Raw genomic sequence first — 24177 nt, forward strand, 5'->3', positions numbered from 1 at the left:
AGCTAGATGGAATGGATATCGTTATCCATTATCAGTATCATTAAAATCAAGTCACTCACACAGGAAATGATTTTATTATCTTATTAGCAAATTCACTCTTACTCTGGAATAATCCCCTCCAAGAAGAATTCCTTAGACTGTCTGGATGACAACAGAATCAAATGTGAGCACTTTCTTCAAAGACGACAGAGAAGTTTCAGGATTGGCAGGGATAAAATTGCCACTCAATCTTATCTGCTTTTTACTCTGAATTTTGTAGTCTGTTCCATATGGCACTTTCCTTCCCTTTGGTATTAAGCCACACCGATTATCCTGAAACTGACTGCATATGTTCTAAAACTACACAAAATGAGGATTTCATACATGCGTAATTCTGTCTCTCTCCTTGGTGTTTAGTTACTTGTAAATCCTGCTTGAAGATTAGTATGAGTGCCTGTACAGTCGATATAAACAATGTTTCCCTATAAAATGCTGTGAAAGAAACCACAGCAGTTGCTATCAAAAAGTCTTTCTTTTCTTTCTATGTGTCGTTTAAATAATATTGCAATGTGCAAAATGTTTGTGTAGTGCTGTTACTAAGGGCTCTATTGTCCGTAAAAAACCACAATATTTCTCCCTCTAGCTTAATCACAAATTGCTTAACGGGCCTGACAATTTGAATTATCAGGCCCAAAGGGGGGACTGTGACAGTCAGCAGCGACCCTCTAACAGCTAGTAGCCTTATAATAGCTGGCAACCATTAGGGGAAATTGGATATCTCATGGACACAGTAGCCTGAACTTTTGAACTGTCTTTTCTTATCAGTCTTGAGGCAGTTGAAGCTGGTCCTAAGCCGGTTTTTGCTGAGCAGATTGCAGAAGCGCAGGGTTTGCTAACCACCAACCAAATGCTAACACGACCAAAGCCTGTGTGTGTGTATAAAAAATTATTGGTTTCTGTATAGAGTAAAGTTTTTTTGTACCAATGGTAAAGGTGGATATTTTGATAGGGAAACCTCAAGTCCACAAAAATATTTCCTAAACTGGGATGCCTGCTATCCTACAGTTGTATTTTTGTCTACATTTTAGTTTATTTGTATAGGTATCCAAAGAGATATATGCACAGCCACATTGATATCTTCAGCCAACAGTGCCTGAATCTCAGGTTTGTCAAAAGTTGTAAAGATAATAAGGTACTATACGATTTCCTAGCAATTTCACATGGTTGATCCTAAGGAGTCCATATGAAATTGTGGATGCTGTGAGGGAGCACAGATGCACAGCAGTCAGGTGGCTAATATGAAAAAATCCTATGTAGTCACTAGCTATGCTGCCAAGAAAAGAGACAAAGTAAAAGGTAAATATTAACGTAACAGTGCTGTGTGATGCTATAGTATGCCAACTTCATATCTGTCTGTGAAAGGAGTAATAGTGAAACATACCCTTCTTGGAAGTTGTGCATATATTGGTTTAAGTACTGCATTTAGAGTACTGACACAATGGTATTATTTTAGAGTCCCTTACTTATTATTGTTCCTAATGTCATTTCCTCCTAATCCCAACCTTTCAGGATGTACAAACCTGTACAATGCACAAGAGCAGTGAAAATTGCAGTATCCAGACATCTCCATTAGGATAAATTATGATTTTGCTTATACAGGTATGAACTAAAGAAAATGGTGTAAAAAGCCAAAATCCTACCTATACACAATGTCACATATGTTGTAACACTGGGTATACTCCAGAGTATGTTGGCAGCTATGCTCCTTTGCAGTGTGCACCGCATAGACACATGGGTTGCGGTGTAGTGAAAACAGAAACAGCTAGTGCACAAGCCAACGTGAACAGACACTGCCATAAAGATCAGCCTCTGGCTTGCTTGAATTGCGGTACACTCATTGCCCATGCTTATGAAAGCAGTAGCAGTTATCTTGCATTATGGTGTGGTAGTTTGCTGTCAGATATCCAGGTCTTCCATAGTAAGGTGTTTCTTTTGCCAGATGTTCATCCACTGTTGCACATGCTGCATGGGCATTTACCTGTAAGGACTGGACATGACTCATTGGGTTTAAGAGTTTTTGACAAGTCAAATCTTTGCTTTTTACTTAGAAATGTTATGGTGTGTACTGTATAGCTATTGTTTTCACTGAGATCTTCAGGTAAGATGGTAAGTCTCATAATGACCGTATGAAGAGCTGTCCTTCACACTCTTGTTCTTTCCGCTAGAACTAGAAATCAACATTTGTTATAGATGGATTCTGACATAGTTCTACGGTTCTGAAGCTTTATAATTTAAAAATACAGACCCAGATGGTAGCTCTATGGCGGCTGCAAAAAAAATCTCATCTGATTGGCATTCATCTTCAGTGATAAAAGTATAGTACAATCCTGAGTCTCCAAACTGTTTGGGTTACAGGAATTCATTCCAGATCATCAGAAATGTGGGAAATTGGCAGCTCTGCAAGGGTTTAGCTTCAGCCTTGTAAGGTTTAGGCAAGATTGAAGTCTCAAGTTTCTTGTCTGGGGATTTTATTCTACAGCTTTGGGCTCCCTTGCCCTTATCATGGCTCAGTTTCACAATCTGGAAAATATAGATAATATTTCTCCTTCCCACAGGTGTATTGTGAAAATTGATTAGTGTTTGCAAGGCACTCTTAAGACAAAGAGGGCTGTATTTTACTATTGTTATTTATCACACACAGACAGCATTTGACCCACAGAGGGCTTGGTGTGAAGTAGAACCTACTGCAGCTCTGCAGAAAGAGAGAAGGTTTCACAGGGTTGCACAGTGTGCATGTCTACTGTATGCTGTGGAGCACAGTTCTGCAGGACTTCTTTATGCATGTGACCAAAGGTCTCCTCTCGGGTGGCACAAGGCAGGATTATCTGCTGCGTGAATCCTCTGGCAGTTGGTCCCCAACTGGCAGCTGGCTACTCTGCAAAGGCTTCAAGCCCTGAAGGCTTCAGTAGCAACTGAGGAGTGATTCCTAAACTACTCTATGGCTTTGGTGAATGAAATTCCTCATCCCCAGCTCTGCAGCAATCCTCAGTGTGTACCATGTTACTCAAGTGAGCTTCTACAAATTGGATTTACCCCATGTTTATCCTTTAGCAAGAAAGATTTCCATCTAACTAGATATAATTGTTGCCCATTGTAAAATAGTGGGCAGATATGCCAGCTAAGGAAGGTAAAATTACACTTCCCCTCCCCAAATAAATAAACCAGTTCAATCCAAGGTTATTTTCTCAAGAATGGCTTCTATCATTACAAAAAGACTCAAAACAACAGCAAAACAAGTTAAAACACCTGAACCTGGCCAGCAAGTCTCAGTAAGTTGGGAAGGGAAGAACACACTCTTCCCTACAGGTTACATTTTCTAGGTATCCTATAATTCCTGTCATGGAAAGACTCTCTCTCTAAGAGCCATCATATTCCCCCACAGTGAGCTAACTGCTCCGGCTACCCATTGTATTGTTCCAAAGATGGTCACCTGACTTCCTGGTCATGTGCTCTCTAGACTTGCAGTCCCTCCCAGGAAACTATATTTCCCAGAATGCCTGCTCTTAAGAGGCCCAAGGGCTGTAATAGGAGCACTGTGCCCAGTTATACTAACATTAAATCAAAAATTTGAAACACAATATTGAAAAATATCTGGTATCCACTCATGTACACTTACCAACTGTGATAATTGCTCCAAGTTTATAGTCCTGTACTAGGGTTGCCAACTTTCTACTCACGCAAAACTGAACACTCTTGCCCAACCTCCTGCCCTGCCGCTCCTCTGAGGCCCCGCCCAGCCCCTTCTCTGAGGCCACACCTCCAATCACTTCATCTCCCTCCCTCTGTAGCTCACTCTTCCCACTCTCACTTATGCACTTATTTTCACCGGGCTGGCTCAGGGGATTGGGGTGCGGGAGGAGGTGATGGCTTTAGCTACAGGCTCTGGGGTTGGGCCAGGGATGAGGGGTTTGGGGTACAGGAGGGGGCTCTGGGCTGGGAGGTGGAGCAAGGGGTTTGGAGTATAGTAGGGGGCTCCGGGATAATGAAGGGGTTGTGGGAGGGGGTACGGGCTCTGGGCTAGGGTTGCAGGTTCCAGGGTGGGGCCAGAAATGAGGGGTTCAGAGTGTGGGAGGGGGCTTCAGGCTGGGGCAGGGGGTGCAGGCTCTAGTGTGGGGCCAGGGATGAGGGATTTGGGGGGTAGGATGGTGCCCATTCCCAGCTTCTGGCAATTGACTCTTCAGTGTGTTAAGTATCTCTTTAGAATGCTTAGTTCAATCTTTATGAGAAAGGTACAGACTATGATCTGCGAGTATTTATATCATCATAGAAATGCCTTTGGATTAAATGAATCTAATTATTTAGGGCCACATTGCTCCCTGTTGCAGAAAAACCTGTGAAAGGGGCCCGTGGAGCTAAAGTCCACAAAGGTCCCCTGGAGAGTTTTCCCTAGATCATTCTATTAAGGGTAGAGGGGCGCACTTATCCCATGTTGAATAGGAAGATGGTCCAGTCCCTGGAATCTACAAATATTTGAGGATCTGCTGGAATCCAAGGAGAGTGAAGGTTGAAAAGTCTGTACAGCTGCATCAGTTCTGGGCCCCCCAGACCTTTCTGTGAATCTGTGAAGCTTAACTGCAATGATGCCACACTACTAGGGCTTTACCTGCAGCTGGTTCTTCAGGAAGCCCCATAAGGGGCCTGAGAGGCTCTAGGAAAGTCAGTACAGTCTTAGGCAATATTAGCTTGTGAGAGAATTAGTCATGGGTTGGTAGTGTGGTATTAGGATGATGCATTTGTAACCTATGCTTCCCACCCTCTGTCCTATCGTGGTCCCCTAATCCCAGCCCACCATGTCATTTTATGCAGTCTCCTGACCCACAGACAATCCTCAGTGAGATTTTGGAAAAGGGGGAAAGTGTTATGAAGAGCAGAGGTGAATCTGGTTCCCTCTACACGTACAGCTGTGACTCATGAGTGGAACCATAATTATTTACATATTCATGATTTTTCGTATGCTGGCTTTGACCCTTTATTCAAACCTGAGTACACAATAATGCACATGAAACTCTGAATTAGTTGAAAGCTGTACACCTTCACATACAGGGAAACACCTTCCTTGTGGCAAAGTATCTGACAAAGCCATTGTGCATTAGTTATTTCAGCAAAAAGATGTAACACTCAAGAAACATATTCCTGTTAATGCCCTTTTTAGATGGTAATATAAAAACATCTGATAGGATGACTAGTCTGTGATTACCTACAGAATCTGTCCTATTAGTGAAAGCTTTTCTAAGTGATCTTATGCTGGCTAAATATTGTGGAAAGAAAGCAGTAGGGAGTGGGGAGGACTATTTCAATTTATACTTTTTCAGATCTTCAATAACTTGGGGCATCACCCTATTCTCATTACTTGTTGTCTATAGGATAATTCAGAAGTTGAAAATGCATAATTGCAGTTCCTAAAATATCTTTCCTGGATTAAGCCCTTTACACTCTGAGAGAGGAATAGCTGAAGTGAGCTATCACATAGCAGAATTATACTTCACTTGCAGTTTTAACAGCTTGTTAAATATTTCCAAAATGAGGTCCCAACCCTGAAGTCTTTATTCATGAAAAATAGACACCAAAATCAACTTGGAGTTTCCCTGAAAATGGGGTGCAGAGTTAGGTCCAAAAGAGCTGACCCTGAGTGGTGATGAGCTCTCCAGATTATACCCTAATGTTTGAAAATAAGTCAAGTTTTGACTCTCGTGAGAAGTTAAAATTCAATTCCATGCATATTTGTATTTTGGAAAAATTAAAAGGTTAGCTCAAGAAGTCGCAACAAGAACACTTTCTTCATTGTTTTACTTGTGAACTTTTCTGTACAGCATTAACATACTATGTGGCATTTTGCTTTGTGTCCAGAAGTTGAGATAGCCATGGCCAGCAAAAGCAACAATTTTTATAGAAGTTTCTCAGTTTCTGTTTATGGCTGCATTTCTCTTTGCTCTACCAAACATTCTACCTGAAAGTCTGAGATTGCAGAAACTACCAATGACTTTGTTGTTTGCTCAAAGTTCAGAGATTCTTGCAACTCTCTGTGTACTGTGGTACGAAACACATGAAGTGCTCTTTAAGTCAGGAATACAAGTCTGGTTTTAGGGTTAGCCCAGAGGATCCATTTTATGCTTACCTTATCTGGGTGTTTTTAAATGAGCATGGAAAGAATTTGCTATTGTACAATGTTCCTGATAATACTGACTAATTAGCAATGGTGGACTTTAGCTGTTTTATTGATAGTTACTTGCTTAGCAAGACAAACAGGTTTATTATCTGTAGGAAAATATGTCAAATGCAGGAGGACCTTTGCTTTAGTTTTATTTTATTTAAAAATAATAATAATAAAAAAAAATCCTCCAGACCAACATTATTGGCATAATTCTTAAAATCTGTTTGTAAATATCCCAGTTTATTTAAAAATTAGACTAATTGTGAACACATTCTACAATTAACTTTTATTTTCTTCCTGGTCATTGAAATGATGTAAATGTTTCCTTCTCTGGGTCATTTACATTTTCCAGGATACTTATGACCACAAGTCTTAGCTTCTGAAAAAATATGGACAGCACACCAAAAAATAGTAGTATAAAACTTACCAACTCTTTAGAAGAGTTTCTCAGGACAGAAGAGATCACAGAACGTTTCCAGAAATTACAATATAAGAATTAAATCTAGGTAAACATTTGTAAATACACAATTGAGTTAGTGAGACAAGGTGGGTGAGGTAATATCTTTTATGGGACCAACTTCTGTTGGTGAGAGAGACAAGCTTTCAAGCTTACACAGAGATCTTCAGAAAAGATATTATCTCATCCACCTTGTCTCTCTAATATCCTGGGACTGACATGGCTACAACAACACTGCAAACAATAATTGAGTTAGTGTTATTTCGATGGTTTGAACAAAACTATTTAAGTACATATATAGTCTTATATGAATGCCTAAGGCAAGTTAATAAACATGCATAATACTACTAACCTTAGTATATTTAATTTTCAGATCACTGAGTGGTGCAGGCAGAGCTGGAGCAGAATTGCTATCTGGGATTTGTTTTTTCGTATTTTCAGTTGACATGTTTAGTTTGTTCCTGAAACACAGGTGAAATGAGGAATCAGAGAAGCTGAGTGATTTTGTCCTGACTGCGCATTTAGCTTTATTTATGCTATTTTGTCTGAACTGGCTATGGTATATTTGCATACAAGACTATGATTGGATGAAAGATTTCACTGCAAAAAGAAAATGACACTACTTATTTCTAACTCCAAGGGCAGCAGTGTTTTCACTTAGGTTGAAATCTGTATGATACAAATTCTTCAGAAATAAATTGTATTGAAAGAAATTATGAAAGTTTGCAAATATTAGAACATTTCTTGTTCTTACCTGCAAAATATCTTTCTTAGATCAGGCAGGTCTAGAAATTCAAACCTTGGCTCTTCAGCTTTGGAGGTAGAGACAAATTTGTTAGTTCTGGGTGCAGGCAAAGCCTTTCCCACTAAAGAGCCAGGCAGAATAACTTCCAGAGCTGTAAAGTACTCAGTTGTGATTTTAATACACTTGGAACAAATCATCTTTCCTGTTGATTATCAGAGGGGTAGCTGTGTTAGTCTGGATCTTTAAAAGCAGGAAAGAATCCTGTGGCACCTTATAGACTAACAGACGTTTTGGAGCATGAGCTTTCGTGGGTGAATACCCACTTCGTCAGATGCAAAATTTCTGTTAGTCTATAAGGTGCCACAGGATTGTTTGCTGCTTTCCTGTTGATAACACTTATTGTTGAAGAGCATGTAGAATGAGGACAAATGTATTAATATAAGGTCCTCATACCCTTACCCAATACCAAGAAATTTAAGGGAGGGACAAAACGATGGACCTGCCTGATCAAAGAAAGAAAATTTGCAGATAAAAACAAAAAAATGCCTATTCTTTTTCCGAGGCAGCTCCACAGATTGTAAGTAGTATTTTTTCAGCAGTGCCCGCTAGAAAGGGTATCTGAATTTATTGAAATAACAATGTGTAATTCATTATGAAAAGTGGACTGCTGAAGTACTATTTCACCCAGTGCCCCTCTGCTGAAGGAGGTGCCCACTGATGCTTGTATATATCTAGTTTCTATTACTTAGTGTGGAGCAAAGGTGTTTACTCCACACATCTCTTCACAGAAAGCATGAAACTTCTGTGCCCGTGAGGTTGTCATCAGTCTTGAAGAATGAGCATTGAGTTTTTGTGGAGACACTATTCTAAGCTTCCAATATGCCTCCTGGGCCTGATCCAAAGCATACTGAAGTCAATGGAAAGTCTCATTGATTTCAGCAAGCTGTGGATCAGGCCTCATCTGAGCTGCCTTGCAATGGAGAATGAAGAGGCTTTGTTGCCTCTCACTGATGGATGATACAGGCCATATAATTAAGCTGATCTTCAGATCCATTTGGTTCTTTGTGTATATATCTTAGCAGCCCTCCTGACTTCTAATATGTGCCACAATTTCTCCTTGTGGAGCTTTGGCTTTGGACAAAAGATGTGGTGCGGAAGTAGAGGAACACTCCTCAGATAATTTGAATAGGTGGCTAGTGAGGGCATTCAAAACTAAGTTTAGGTCCCAGAGGAGGGATTATTAAAGCATCTGCTATTTAAAAAGTCTCTTTACATAGGGGGAGAAAATAGTCTCTGTTTATCTGATGTAGCCAGCAGAGTGGTTGCTTCTCCTTGGTTATTGCTCCTGGCAAAGAATGGGCTCTTGTTGTGTTTGTATGTGAATAAGTCTATTGCTGGTTTACTCACATTTCTGTTATGCCAATTAAGTTTACTGGGGTGGAGCTAAAACGAGGCATCATTGGCAAATGCCAACCAGCCATGTACCCATATGAACAAAGTGCTTCAATTCTCACAGCTACAGCCCTATGATTTTTTTATACCACCAATCTGGGTTCTCCCCAGCTGTATGGCAACTCTGGCCCCTCCACCTCCCTGGAGAAAGTGAACCCTCCCCATTCAAGATCTATAAGGCAAAGATTAGCCATTAGGAAGCACTGTACACTAGTTTGCGTTGAAGCCCTGGTATATGCAACCTGTTTCCCTTTATTGTGTCTCTTCATGTCTTGATATGCACTTGAATTAGAGACACTTCAGGCCTTTTACTGCTTGCCTTCACTTTCACTTGGGAAGCATGGTTTTCAATAGCACAACAAATATCGACTTTGCAAAGTCAAGTCCATACTTTGCAATAATTTTGCTGTGATTTGGTTATCAGTTTTCCTAAAAAATAATTCAGTCTCTAGTTAGCCAATCTGTTAAGTGTTCAAATTCACATGATTTAGCTTTATCACTCAGGTCTGCAACATAATGGCCTCACTTGTGTTTTTATGAAAAAATATGCCTTTTCCAAATGATATTTTCCTGAATCACATTCTCATTTTCATGTATCACAGTATTCTTGAAATTTTTGAGTTAAAATAAGATACTCTGAAAACAATGGCACATATCCCACCTCTCTATATGTTACGAGAGTGCAAAATCTCATCAGACATTATTTAGAGATCTGGAAAGACTCTGGAAATCCTTGCTTTCTTTTCCATGCTATTCATTCTCTTTCCCACACACAGTTTACTCTACCTTCTCAACTGTTCCGTGACCAGATGCAAGGAATTTGTTTTTTTTTCTTTCAATCTTGGATTGACTTAAGCTACCTTCACTACAAAACGTGCATTGACTCCTTCCTTCCCCTCATCCTTGGACCTTTTTGACAAAGTGCAGTCCATTAAAAAGCTTACCTGCTATCTTGATTCTCGAGCTTCTCATATTATCTGATCCTGGCTGCTGAAACTTTTTGTCTTACATTACTATTATTGTCAATAATACCTTTACTTTTCCCAACTTTCTACTTTCTATGACTGCCTGCCTCTTTAAAATTTCTGCTTTCTACCTGAAATTCTAACTATAGCCCTGTCTGAACAAAATAGCTGATTAGGTAGATTTCTGTGAGCTATCTAGTCACCTATCATTCAGTAATATCCTTGACCATTTTAATGTATGGGGTTCACTCAGGCCTTAGCACAGAAATTGCCTCTTTTTGTGCTCTCCTCCTGCTTCTTTTTGCCATAATCAATTTTTTTCCCCTCCTCATTCTTTATTAAGTCTGTGAAGCCTTCGACACAGCAGATCACAAAATCATTCTGGACCTCCTCCATAACTGAGTAGGCAAATCTCAACACATACACATTTGTCAAGAGGTTCTTTCCTTGTATCAGGTGACAATTCCTTCTGTGTGGAAAGATTGCTCTTCGATACCAATGCGCAATGTTCAATCCTTAACCAATTTCTCTTTTTCATTTACCTTCTCCATCTCAATCATCATCTTATCTTTACCTTAAATCTCAATTAAAATATAACATCTGGACATATTGCTTGACATCGTTAGTGACTCTGATGGAGCAGTCAAGTAAACTTGAAAGTTCAGGACAACTTTCTTCTGCAAAATATTTTGAAGATGAAAGCAAGTTTATCATCCTCAAATCTAGTTCTATCTCCCTTCTTTATTCAGACATCCAATCTGACCTCCTGGTCTGTATCTTTGGTATCTTCCTGGGATCTCACCCATAACTCCAAGGTATGGAAATCTTCCTCTTCCTATTGCATCAGTATTGCCCATGTGCCTCTCTACTTCATCTAACACTGTTATCTCACCACTGCTGGCGTGAGAGGCAGATCCTATAACTAGATTCTCCATCTATTTTCAAATGCTATCTGATAGTACAACTTTTTTCCCTGGTCTAAGCCTGTAGATTTCTTTTTTTCTTCTAGTACTATCTTTTAAAAAAAAACCTTTTCAATTTTGTTATAAAACTTTTTAATGCGTTTTGGGATGCTGCTTATGTGCAAGGAGCTGTACAACATCAATTGTATTGTAATGCACTACATTGGTTTCTTCACAAAAATTAAAAACAAGAAAAAACAAACAAACAGAGAGCCACCAACAGGGCATTTCACAGCACCCAGTTACATACCTCAGATATAGTAACATTGGGAGATATCACCAAGGTTGTAAGCACTTGGTCTTTAGTCATATGTATTGCAACATAGGCTTGGCATTGAGCTGTTTGTCAACAGTCTCATGCCTCACAGAATCATCAGTAAAATTAGTCACTTGATATATCTCATTGCATAACAAGCAGGCCAGAGTCTGATATCAAGTTTTTTTAGTAAACCTGCTTTGTGATTTTCTACTTGATGCAATTATTGTGCTGTGGGTGTATACTGAAATAAACCTTTCACCAACTAAGATTAAGGGCTCTACTTGGTTTTTTTTTATGTTGGTTTCCTTCAGTGCTCCTCAGAGGTTACATATAATTTGGAAGCTAAAAAATCGACACAGTATTTCCCCTTCAGTTATCAATAATACAGCAGCATGAGCCTTCCAACTACTTCATGAATGGAGAAAAAGAAATACCCATTCTGAACCTTTCATGGAAGTATACATGAATTCCACATTTTTGAGAATACATTCAAATTCAAGTTGTTTGTTCTTGTCTGACTCTCTCCAGCCCCATCCATTCAAGTTGCCAAAACTTTCCTCCAACCCAAACACCTCCATCCTGATCCCTTCCAAGCTTTCTCCTCCCACCCTGGGTAAAATGTTCCAGAAAAACTACTTCTAGCAGCCAAAGTCCTCTTGCTTCTATCTCCCTCCTCCTTAACAAACTATTGGATCAACTAGAAATAGGTCTTTCACAGTTGGAGTTGCATCTTTCCACAACTAAAACAAGTTTGTTCTACTACTGTATATGTCATTATTCAGTGAAATTTTATCTTACAACTTATAAACTTATAAGTTTTAAGGATCAAATTTTTAAAGATTTAAAAAACCCATTTGAATCATATGACTCATTATTTACTAAAGTTCTAAGCTGTAAAGCCATCCAAAGTCAGGTTTAGTTTATTATGGATATCAAAATGTGATCAGATTACAAATGCACTTGAAAATGACAGTAGTATGTGAAGAAATTCAGTTCTAGTAATTTTATTCAAGGTATAATCAAGGCAAAGATATAATCCTTTATGGAGATCCACAATCTCAAATGTGGATAATGTAGATCAGAAGATGAGTGTATTTTTGAAGATGGCATAAAGGGGGAAGTGAACATAAAGGATGTGGCCAGAAATTCATATAGTGAATCTGATACCTCTGGGGACAATATGTAAAATACGTATCTTATTTTGTAGGGTTACATTACACCATTATCACAAATTTGGTTATATGGAAAGGAGAGGTGCCCTGTAAGCCGGTCGTGTCGGGGCTCGTCCCTCTCAGGCGCGGCGGGGAGCCAGGGCACCTCCTAGCACACTGCGGTCCGGGTAGGCTTAGCCCCTCTGCAGATGTTGAGGGGGTACAGGGTCTGCAAACAAGGTAGAGCCCTGGCCCTCTAGCCGGGGTCGGGGCTCTCAAAGTAAATAAGCCCCAGCCCTTGGACAGGGCGGGCAGTAACAGTTCAGGCTCGGGCCTCTAGCAGGGGCTGAGCAAACACAGTATCAGCCCAGGCCCTTAGTTCGGGCAGGGCACCGAACACAAGTCTAGTTAGCTCTGGCCCTCTGGATCCGGACAGAGCAGTGACAAAGTCAAAGGAGGCCCAGCCCTTGGTTCGGGCGGGGCACCGAACACAAGTCTAGTTAGCTCTGGCCCTCTGGATCAGGGCAGAGCAGTGGTAAAGTCAAAGGGGGCCCAGCCCTTGGTTTGGGCGGGGCACCAAACACAAGTCTAGTTAGCTCTGGCCCTCTGGATCAGGACAGAGCTGTGGCAATAGGCGGGAAGAGGGGAAGTCTGCCACCCGGTTAAAGGTGGCAGGGGGAACGCAGGCCCTCCCACTCCACTGCGTTCCAGCCCGGGGCCCTAGCAGCAGTCAAGACCCGCTGCGGTCAGTGGGGATCCTGGCCGCAACACTGACATGGGTTCGGGCTCTTCAGGAGCCAAACCAGGGTCAGCTATCCCCGGGCTACTTCCAACCTCCCCCTCTCTGGGTACCTGGTCCTTGCCAGCGTCATCTGGGGGGTCCCAGACCATGGGCTCCTCCGGGTACCGGTCGTGGGGAAGCTCAGGCCACTCCTCGGGGTATCGGGCAAACGGCAGGTCAGGCCGACGTTCCTCCGGGTACCGGGTCTGAGGCAAATCCAGCCAGCGCTCCTCTGGGTAGTGGGCGAGGGGCAGGTCCGGGCAGCGCTCCTCTGGATAGTGGGCACGGGGCAGGTCCGGCCAGCGCTCCTCTGGGTAGTGGGCGCGGGGCAGGTCCGGCCCGGCGGGAGCCCGGGCACCAGCATCTGTCGTCTCCGGCAGCCTGCGCCCAACTGAGTGCTGGGGCCGGGCTTTTATACTTCCTGTCCCGCCCCTTGACTTCCGGGGGGCAGGGACAGGCCATGCTGACTCCGCCCTCTGAGGCACCTGCTCTGGCTCGTCCCTCTCAGGCACGGCGGGGAGCCAGGGCGCCTCCTTACATGCCCCCAGTCTGGTACAAGAACATCTCGCTCTTTGGGGTGTCCTGAGACACTACATAATATCTAAATATTTTACTTTGCATTACCTCTGCCACCAGGTCAGAAAGGGGAATGCTTACATCATCAGGAAGTGCTCTTCCTATCCTTTTCATAACGTGATAGTCACATGCTAATTATGAACAGCACCTTCTTATGGGAGTGGAGATTTTACAAAAAATAGCAAACAAAGTGACAAAAATATTCCTAGACAACTATCGTGTGTGTCTGTGTGTTCGTTCTTTTTTGGTTTAATGCCTTCTACAAGGCCGTTTTGCTTCAAAGCTTACACCAAATCATCTTTATGATGTTAAAATACACCTGGCTATGTATTTTCATTGTGATTTTTACTATTCTTTTTACCCCAACCGGTCTGAAATGATAAAAGAACAGAGGTACATCAGGTCTATCTGGGTTGCTATCTACAAGGGATAGATGGCAGGACTGACCATTAAATTCTAAATGTGGTAGTTTCCATTTCTCTGGCAAATCTAAGTTGACACTGTGATTGGGATACAAATCACTTTTATCCAAGCAACACATATCCTAGACATAGTTGCCTTCTACATCTAAAAGGACTGTGTAGGCCATCTCATATATCACCTGTGATTAAATATATCATATTTCACCTGTGATTAAATAAAATGACATAAACTACTACCACTACTACAAACTAACGAGGGAAACTACTTAAAAAAGCTATTTCTATTGATACTTCACTCAAACTTTTTCACAGACAGGAATAATCCTCATATAAAGTTTTGTCTTTAGTGGTAAGGATGACTATAATTCTGGACCATTGTCCAGTATGTATGATCCTGATGGGTAGAGAGGAGGGTCAGAGCAAGCGGGGAGGTCAGAAATGCCATAATCTTTCATTATTGGTCCTGATAGTCTAATACCACATCATCACTAAACTCGAATTGCAAATAAATAACACTATATTTCAGGTCCATATGAACAGAGATAATGATCCACTATGCACCAAACCAAACCAGCAACAAAATAAGAGGGACAAGAAGAATGAAGGAAGACAAAGGAAAATGACATATAAGACAATATCCATTTGACCATAGGGATATCACACTGCTCCCTTATGTAAGAACTGTCAGTAATTAGGACCATACTGAATGTTCTTATTTTCCAGAAATAGCACATTTCCAATCCACTGATCCTTAAACTATCATTGCTGGCATCAATCAAAAGGCACAGTTGCTCTGATCGTGGCAGGCCCTGCTTGCTTAAATACTTTATTTACTATGTACGCCCTGCCTTTTTTTACTTTGTTTGTAAGGGACATAAATTGAAGGTTGCCTTTAACCAAGTATGTCACAAACTTCAAATATGACTTTTTTTCTTAACTCTTAAAAGAACTTAATTCTTAAAATAACAATTATTTTATGTTTATAAGTAACTTATTTTATGCCCAAAATAAAATTAATCATTTGTTATGCTACAAGGTGAAATACATCTGAAGATTAACTGCCAGAGCCAGAAATACTTCTCCCAAAACACACAGGTCTTGATTTCATTCCATAGAAATCAATGGGAGCTTCTATGAGTATAGGATCAGGACAATTAAGTTCCTGAACATTATATTAATACTATGGCATTGGTGGAAAAATGCAAGGTGCCCTGGATTTGCCCCACTATATAAAGGAGGGACAATATAAAGAGAGGAGTAAACTTCTTCCCTGACTATTTAATCAGAGTTGTCTTTCCACAAGGAAGTTCAGGATTTCAGGAAGGATTTTTTTTTTTGGTTCATATATATATATATATATATATATATATATATATATATATATATATATGCACACACAATGTAGCATAAACATCATCAAATAAGGAAAAAAATCTGGCACCATATCCATGTCAAATATAAAGAAGAGTTATGTGCTAAAAGAGAAGATGAAGTTATATGAAGAGAAGGAGATGCCCTTTAAAAGAGTCAGTGGGTTTTGGGAAAACCAGATAGTTTATGTTAAGAGTGAGACTGGTCACAGCTTTTCATTGCAGGAGTCAAGCTAGCGTCCTTTACATGTGCTCTCCAAATTATTATTTATATAGCACTTATAAGATGATCCATAGTTCACTCAAAGTGCCCTATATGTAAGACAACACAGGGTTTCTATTGTTATGGCAGGAAAATGGAGAGTAGGTGCTCCCCATCTTTAACTGTTGCAATTCAGATGTTCTGGGGGAAGAGACAGCTCAGTGGTTTGTACATTAGCCTGCTAAACCTAGGGTTGTGAGTTCAATACTTGAGGGGGACACCTAGGGATCTGGGCAAAAAATCAGTACTTGGTCCTGTTAGTGAAGGCACAGGGGTTGGACTCCATGACCTTTCAAGGTCCCTTCCTGTTCTAGGAGATAGGTATATCTCCAATTATTTAATTTCTGAGAATGCTCCAAATGACACATTTTTTTAGCAGCTGTTGACCAGGTAAAAGCCCAGCTGAATGAATTCCTCTTGATCCTCACAATTATTACAAGTCTCCTAAAAAGTGTGATAAAGAAAAATATATATACCCCTCTACCTCAATATAACACTGTCCTCAAGAACCAAAAAATCTTACTGTGTTATAGGTGAAACCGCGTTATATTGAACTCACTCTTATCCAGCAGAGTGCGCAGTCCCCACCCCCAGGAGTGCTGCTTTACCACGTTATATCCGAATTTGTGTTATATTGGGTCACATTATATTGAGGTAGAGGTATATTTGAAAGTTGTTAAAATTTCTTTCAGCCTCATTGTAACCCATCACCAGGTCCACAAGATAAGCAGAATCAGTCACCAGTTTTATTAATAAGTCTGTATCATGTATGCTGAAGTTAGACGAGACCAATATGTTGAAGCACACATTTAAATTATGAAAAATATTACCATGCAAAAAATGTCTTAATAGTGTCAAAACTGCAACAAATTGAGATGTTTCTTCAGAGTCTGGATGGCCAGGAGATAAAGGGAGACTTTCAGTGGTTCAGACCTATCCCATGTTGGTACTGACAGAAAGTTATGTTAATCTGGAGGGAGAGTTTTCAAAATGCGAAAGGGGTTTAGAAGCATCATTGAAAATCTAGGACATCTAATAAATGTCCTATGCAAAATGAGTTAATGGTCTTTATCCAGTTCCCAGAGGACAGGAATACACACTAGAAAACCATCATTAGGGCACTAATTTGCACCAATATTAGCAATCTGAGCAGAGAAGCCAAGGACGTGAAGGAACATGAAAAATGAATTACCGCTTTGCTAACACCCGAGCCAATAAGAATTCACAATGGATTTGAAGTGAACATAAAAAGGTCTATTAACAGTCATTTTAAGAGTTATGAATTCAGGTCAAAGTGGCCTGATTTGCAGAGATGTTGAGCAGTTTCTTCTTTAACAGGAATTTTAGGTGCTCTACACTTCTGAAAATCAGCACACTTACCTATGTGCCTAAATATAAGTAGGGGAGTGAGCAGGTTTAGGTACCCAGCTTTGCAGTTTGTTCTCATTTTATTTATTCTACCTTTACTACACAAAATGTAACAGCATATAAGGCAGTGTCACAAGAAATACTTCTTGAAAACATCTCCATCACTAACAAGTCTAAGCAAATACTATAATAAGGGCTATTTTCTGTTCTATTCATACAAAAGAATTTGCAGTAGTCTTGGTTCATTTAGTTTGTATTGCTATGTATGCATTACAATGAATGGTACAGGAAACGGGATAGATTGCAAAGGCAAGGCTGAAACTTTTGGAGTACTGATCACATTATATAACACCTTAATTGATTTCCAGCAAACTTACTCAGCAGGGTGCTGATGCCAATATTTTTTAGATATTAATCCTGCTGAAACTCCTCCAGAATCTAGTAATTTCACATTGAGTCTAACACACAAAACAAGTGCGTCTTCTGCCCTATTACCTGTACTTGTTCCAAACTTGAGCCACTGCAGAAGAATACCATGTCTTCCATCTAGATGAACAATATTAGTCCTTCTGATACGACATTATTTAAATTCTCCCAACTATGTGCACAGTTTTAGAAGATGAATCTCCCACTCCACTTCCTATATCCTATGTGCATTGGCAAGAACTACGAGCAAAGTTGTAACAAATACAGCAATAACTAGTCATTACAATTATTGCCATAAATCCTTAAAAATAGACACTTATCTATAGGAAAGGACAAAATGGAGCCAAACACAGTGGAGGCTGGGGGACTCCCAGCCTCCTAAATACCATATTCTGAACATGAATGGCAGTAGAAGGAATCTTCAGCTACAAGCCCAGGAAGGAAAAGGGGCTGCATGCACCTGAGTGACCTTACAAATAGTCAAGGTGGCTGAAGAGAACCAGTTTGGAAGCTATCTTTGCCCAGTTAGTCATGACTCCCCAACACCTCAGCCCAACTGGGCTGATATGACATGACTAGATGGTCCATCAAGATCAGGCCCTTGAGGGCTGCCCCAGGAAACTAGTTTCCTGTTTAAGATTTAGGAATTGTTATATTTCTGTGGTAGATGTAATATTTTGTGATTACAGTTTAATAATGCCAGGGTGTTTCCCAGGGGGATACAAAACCTGTCAGTGGTTAGCAGGTCTAAGAGAGAGGATTAACATTTCTTGAGTGCAGAGAGAGTCTTTGCTCATTACAGAGATTGACTTGGCATCCAGGCATTTTATGTAAAAACTAGCTGTGCTCAGCTGGAGCAAACTGCTTCATTAGAAGCATGTGCACCAGTCTAAGCAACCTTGTGTTCTTATGACATTTATCCCTCTTTCTATTTCCCTGACAATTACTATGTTTTGTCTCCTTTGTTTTATCTAGTTTTTGATTGTGTGTTGTTTGGGGCAGGGACCATGTTTTCTCTGTGCCTAGCAAAATGTGGACACTAAATAATTATTTAATGACAGCAATAACAATGCCAATAGTAATTAATGTAAGAAGAGAGAACTTTACAAGTCAATAAGGACCCAGGTCCAGCTTTTTAAGGGTATTTAGGTGCTGCTGCACTCAGGGTTGCAATACCTCACTGATTAAAAAGTTGAAATCTCATTTTCAAAAGGAATCTAGGCAACCCCCTTCACCTTTAACCTCTGCATTCCCCTTCTGTGCTCCTAACCCCTGCCCCCTCTCCTGCTCCTTTAACCCCTGCACTCCACTCCTGCACTCCAACCCCTTCCCCCCTTCTGCGCCCATGTGGGGAAAGTGACTTGGATGCACAGAGCAGCTGGCATTGTGTCTTGCTTCCCAGCTCAAACACTGCTCCTCTGCAGACCCCTGGGTTTTTTTTTGAGGGGGGGGAGCGAGATCACTTTCCCCAATGGGGTACGTAAAGGGAGGGCAGGAGAGCAGCAGCTCCTGATGCCTCACAGCAGAGCCTGGGTGGGGAAAGTGACCTGGATACAGGAAGCCCTGGTGTTGCTCCTCGATTCCTCTCTCACAAAACCCCTAGGGGGGCACAGAGGAATGTTGGGGTGGAGAGAACAGTATATGTGCATCACCTTTTGGCCCCCACCCGTGTTCCTCCACCAGGAGGAAGCAGTGAGAAATCTGGGTGTCCCTCTCCCTCCACATAACCACTTCCCTGCCAGCCAGGAGCAGTTTCTGATTCTACACCAGCAGTGCACACCTCTGTGCTGCCGCATGGCACCCCCTTGACCATGGCACCCCTGGGTGGTTATCTAGGTGACTCATCCCTAAGGCTGGCCCTGGTCCCAAATAGGAGTGCAAGTATGAATCTTGAATTAGGGCCTGATCCTGCAAACACTTATCACAAGGTATACATCACATAATCCCAAGTAACCCCATTTATTTCAATGGGATTTCTCACTCTCTGATATTGAGTGTTTGCAGGGTCAAGCACACACAAACGAAAAGAAATTAGCATATTTATAATTAATAATCAATACAACTGTGGCATTTACTCAAGCAAATTTATTGTGGCTGTCAATGGGATTACATCATTTAATAGAACAGTATAAGCTTTCTAGTTTCCTTTGGTTATCCACTGGAATTAATAGAGAAATGGGTCCCGTTATAAATGTCTCGATGCTTCAAGAAACTTATAGAAAATATGTTATAATTACAGGATAATAAATAGGGGATAATGTAATATAAATAAAATAGTATTCTCTATGAAACTTATTGAGGCAAATTCTATGCTAGTGTAACTCCATTGACTTTAGTGCACTCATGGCAGCTGAATTTAACCTTATAAGGATTTAGATTAATTTCTATAGAACACTATTGATTTCATCCTTACTAAATTCTATAGGACAGTTGAATTATATAAGCAAGTTTTACTTGAAGAAGGAACTCATTTTTTCCCATTTTTTTGCTGTTAAAAGAGTTTAAGATATGTAATTCTGTTCATCTCCCAACTTGCTAGTAATGCTAGAGTAATAATTAGCTAAATGGTTCAAAGTTTTCTCAAATAATTGTGTCTGAATAAACAGATGGGTCTATGCCACAGGTTGCAGATAAATGACCTTAACCTGATCTCACACTGAAGTAAATCAGGAGTGATTCAGCTGAAGTCAGTGAAGTAAAAATTGTTTGCGTGAGACCAGAATCAAGGCCAAAGTTGTTAGTTATTAACCCGCATTGTTAGTAACAATTGCTGCCAAGTAGTTTTCCGCATTCCCTACATGAACATTTGTTTCAAAGCCAAGATTTAGACAGCCTCAATTGATTTTACATAATTGCTTTGTGTGCTTTATAAGCCTGTGTGTCTGTGGAAGATTATGTCCTTTATTATGAAAGTCTTGTATGTAAAAATAACCCTTTCTCCTTTTTTTTGAGAGTTTGAAGGAGTATTTAATAAATACTTAAATGCAGTACAGTTAAAAATTGTTGATAATATGGGATCGGTAATGGTGAGTCATTTGTTCTCCTACTTACCTTCACATTTAGCTTTTGATTATGTACCCAAATGTACTTTCCAAGATAGCCCGTACCCACTTTTTAATTGGCATTGTTAGAGGCAAAAGTTGATCATGAGTGTAAGTTGCAGTGCCATTTGTTAGATTTGTTTTCATTTGATTTACACGATTTCAGAATCGTCAGATTAGAAATTTACATTACAAATCACATACAGTCTGAGATCAGTACTCACTTGCCACACAGTACAGTAGTAAACATGCAGGGCATGATTCTGCTCTCACCTGCACTGCAGTAATTCAGGAGTAATCCTGCTGAACTACATAGAGTTAAACTGTTGTAAAACCAGTGTGGGATCAGTATTAGACCTTTTGTCTATTCTTGAGTCTGGCCTCACTGCCATTATTCACACAAGTATTTCCATTGACTTCAGTAGGAACTACCAGTCTAAGTGAGGAATTACAGGATCAGGACCTCAATTTGTAAAATCTGAAGTGGAATGAGCAGGGTCAGGAAAATTCCATCTAAGTCATAAGAATCTTTGTTATAAAAAATGATTTCCCATAGGGCTTCATCAGGCAACATTTTCAGATTAACTTGCTGTGCAACTCAAAATATTATCCTAGCCATGTAATGAAAGTGTGTGGGGGAGGGGTACAAAAGAAAAGAAAAGAAAACATTATTCTATTTACATTTTGTAAAGCATAGCTGAGCATTTCATCATGTCCAGAGCAGTTGTTTAAAGATGGGCCTGAATCAAAACAGTGGATCTGAACACACTCAAACTTTGGATTTCGGATTTTGAATCCAAACCCAGATCTGAATTTGTAAAATCTAAATTTCACTACTGACTGCTAACTTTATCATGGACCAAATAAACCCCCCACACCTGGATTTTGAGAGAGACTTTATTTTTAAGGTAATTAGTAGAATTTACATTATCCCATTGTTCTGTAGTACACCTCTAATCCTCAAATTTAAATGCAGTGTAACTGACTTCATTAATTAATCATCTGAAATACCTGTTTCTCATGTATTTGGTTGTTTTGTGATCACATGTATACTGTTTGCTGAACCAGTGATATACAGGTTCCAAGTCATCTGCATCACTGATCAGCAAAAATTAATAAACAAAGCAGAACACTTTAATGTAATTTTTGGAAATACAGTTTAATTTAGGTGCTAGTCCTGCTCTGAATGAAGTTAATCAGAGTTTTGCTATTGTCTTCAGTGGGAGTAGGACGGTCTCATTTAATTAAATAAATATTTTTAAAAATTAATATATTTTGTGGCAAATAATATGAACGTACGTTTAATATATATTTGAGCCCAGTTATAAAACTCAGTGAAGGAATGGCATTCCTATAACACTCACTTATACAGAAATGGAAAACAATCCTAAAGCAAAAATCAAACCTATCAATTAAAAAACTAGGAATTAATTTGCTAGTTTGTTGGAGGAATGCTGTTAGTCAGCAGAAGTATAAAGCAAACCCAATTAAAGTACACAGTAAATCCTAGAGATAGCCTAGCTTGCATTAAAAACCCCAATGTGTTTTAATTTTCTGCATGTATTATAGTGACACTATTAACTATATCATCCAAAATTAGAGTTAGCACAAAACAAATCCCTTTCCTGTTTTAAAATTATTTTTTAATTGCAAGAATATTTCACAAACTCAGAATAGTAGCATCGCCGCATGCAGCTGTGATTTCACATTCATTTAATACATGTGTTTCATCTTACTATTAGGGAAGTAGACAGACAAAGAAAATTAAAAAAAGCCCTTTCTCCAGGTATTGGCTTAGAAATGTGTATATTTTAACGCATATATTGGTCTTACAAAAGGTAATACATTATCTACCTAGTCCACTCATTCACAAGAAAAGTGTGGTACAGACATTTTCCAAATGTTAAGACAGCTGTTTATTTGCAACATAAATATTTTCTCCCCTTTACTTTTTATTTTTATATATATTTTTAAAAATATATAATTGTTTTTTCTCTATAAAATGCATGGTTATATAATGAGCGTACCTTTTAATCTCACACTGTATATTTCATTCTGTTCTATTTAAATTGTACATAATATTGGCTAGAATAATGCTCTGAAGCAAGTTTTGGTCACTAATGGATTCAGGCCACTCGTAATCTATATAATCAAGAATGTAAATTAAATCCTTTTATTGCCACTTGTGTGTAACATTATCTGGCTGGGGGCTGCCCAAATATCTTAAGAGGAGAAACAAACCCTGATCCTAAAACAAATCCTTTAAGAACTTACTATACTTCAAAATGTTTGAACTGAAAAGAGAGATATTTTTGTTTGATTATTAAATTTATCAGCTAACAAAGTAGTTAATGCTTCTTTGTTTTCCATCATTGTACACGAGAGAGAATATGATGGCTGTGCACTGGAAATGTCAATGTTTCATTTAATATTTGGTTCATGTATCCCAAGAAAAATCAGTGTATGCTTATAAAGTTTCAGTGCATATGATTTTTTTTCTAAGTTCCTGACAACAGTGTCTATTGTAGAATCCACACTATCTCATACTACCAACTTTATGGTTTGAGTGTGTGTAACAGACAATGTCATACTGTACGTACAATAACTATGGTTATACTAAACATAATTATAAAAAATATAAAGAATTATACATTAACTGAATTAGAACCCAAAGTCATAGCCCCTGGTCATGATGATGATAATAATCAAAAAGTAATTTACCTGCAGAATCAGCAAACTGTAGAGCAAACAGAGAGGCAAAAGTGAGCCAGAGGTTGTTACAGAGCGCTCTCCAGAAAACTAGGTTTCTTTTGATTCCCAACAATTTGGGACGCTTCCCTGAAAACAAGTGGCACATAGTCTAGGTGTGTCAGGGTAAAAAGTGATGATAAAGATTAAAGCTGCATGAACCTTCCATGTCATATCCATCTTGGTGAACTCCCAGTAACTGCAGTGGGAATTTTGCAAGAGTAAGGTGAGCAGAATTTGGCCTTTCATATCCAACCTGAAGTTCAGCCTAGGTTTGCAGTGGCTCATAAACCACTGTTTCATACAAACTTGGAAATGGGTTTTGCACAAAATTTTTTTCCTCACATAGATGATAAGAAAGACTTCATCTCAAAACCAAGCTAGACATTGCAGATACAGCAGAGGTTCGCTTGGAGTTTTGGAGTTGATTAATACCTGAAAATTCCCAGCAAAATAGAAATGAAAAAGGTGTGTGTGGTGGGAGGTTTATCAAGCTCCATGCAAACTGAAACTGCTGAGGCTAATAAAGACACAGAAGGGCCTGAGGAGATACAGAAGATATGCTATATCGTGGATTGAAATATACTTTAGACTGAACATTGGTTGTATATGTCCTAAGCTATAAATAGAAACAAAAATGTTAAAAACAGATTGCAATAGGCAATATGGGATTCTTACTTTTAGCTCTGAATATTTGTCTATTATATTTAAGTATGTTTCAATATTAATGAACAGGATTAATCCTTCACCCACTGACTTCAATGAGAGCATAATCAGATCCTTTTATCACCTTTGTGTCATTCAGTACACATATATCTGGAACATCCAGGTTGTGCCAATAAAAGTAAAATATGCTAATATTTCCAAAGCTAATTAAATCACTGTAAGGCTTAATATTTGCTGGGAGTTGGAAGACAACTGTGAGCATATTTTACATATTTCTAAAATTATTTTCCTTGTTTTTTGTTCCAACCACATCATATCCATTGTTGGGTCTCTGCA

At 39.5% G+C, this 24177-nt stretch overlaps 1 protein-coding gene across 3 annotated transcripts in view; it reads right to left on the minus strand.

Moving 5' to 3' along the window:
* Positions 1–24177, minus strand: part of ALDH1A1 (aldehyde dehydrogenase 1 family member A1) — a 71536-nt gene that overhangs the window by 41293 nt on the left and 6066 nt on the right. For 2 of the 3 annotated variants that reach the window (XM_050944197.1, XM_050944196.1), the window contains one exon: positions 7000–7108. In XM_050944197.1, coding sequence (XP_050800154.1) covers positions 7000–7095 — 96 coding nt within the window. In that variant the 5' untranslated portion in view covers positions 7096–7108. Of the gene's footprint in view, positions 1–6999; positions 7109–7401; positions 7605–24177 lie in introns of those variants that run through there. The other variant, XM_050944195.1, reaches the window with a different exon arrangement.

Source organism: Gopherus flavomarginatus, chromosome 3, assembly GCF_025201925.1.
Source record: "Gopherus flavomarginatus isolate rGopFla2 chromosome 3, rGopFla2.mat.asm, whole genome shotgun sequence".
In the NCBI taxonomy this organism is placed as follows: domain Eukaryota; kingdom Metazoa; phylum Chordata; order Testudines; family Testudinidae; genus Gopherus; species Gopherus flavomarginatus.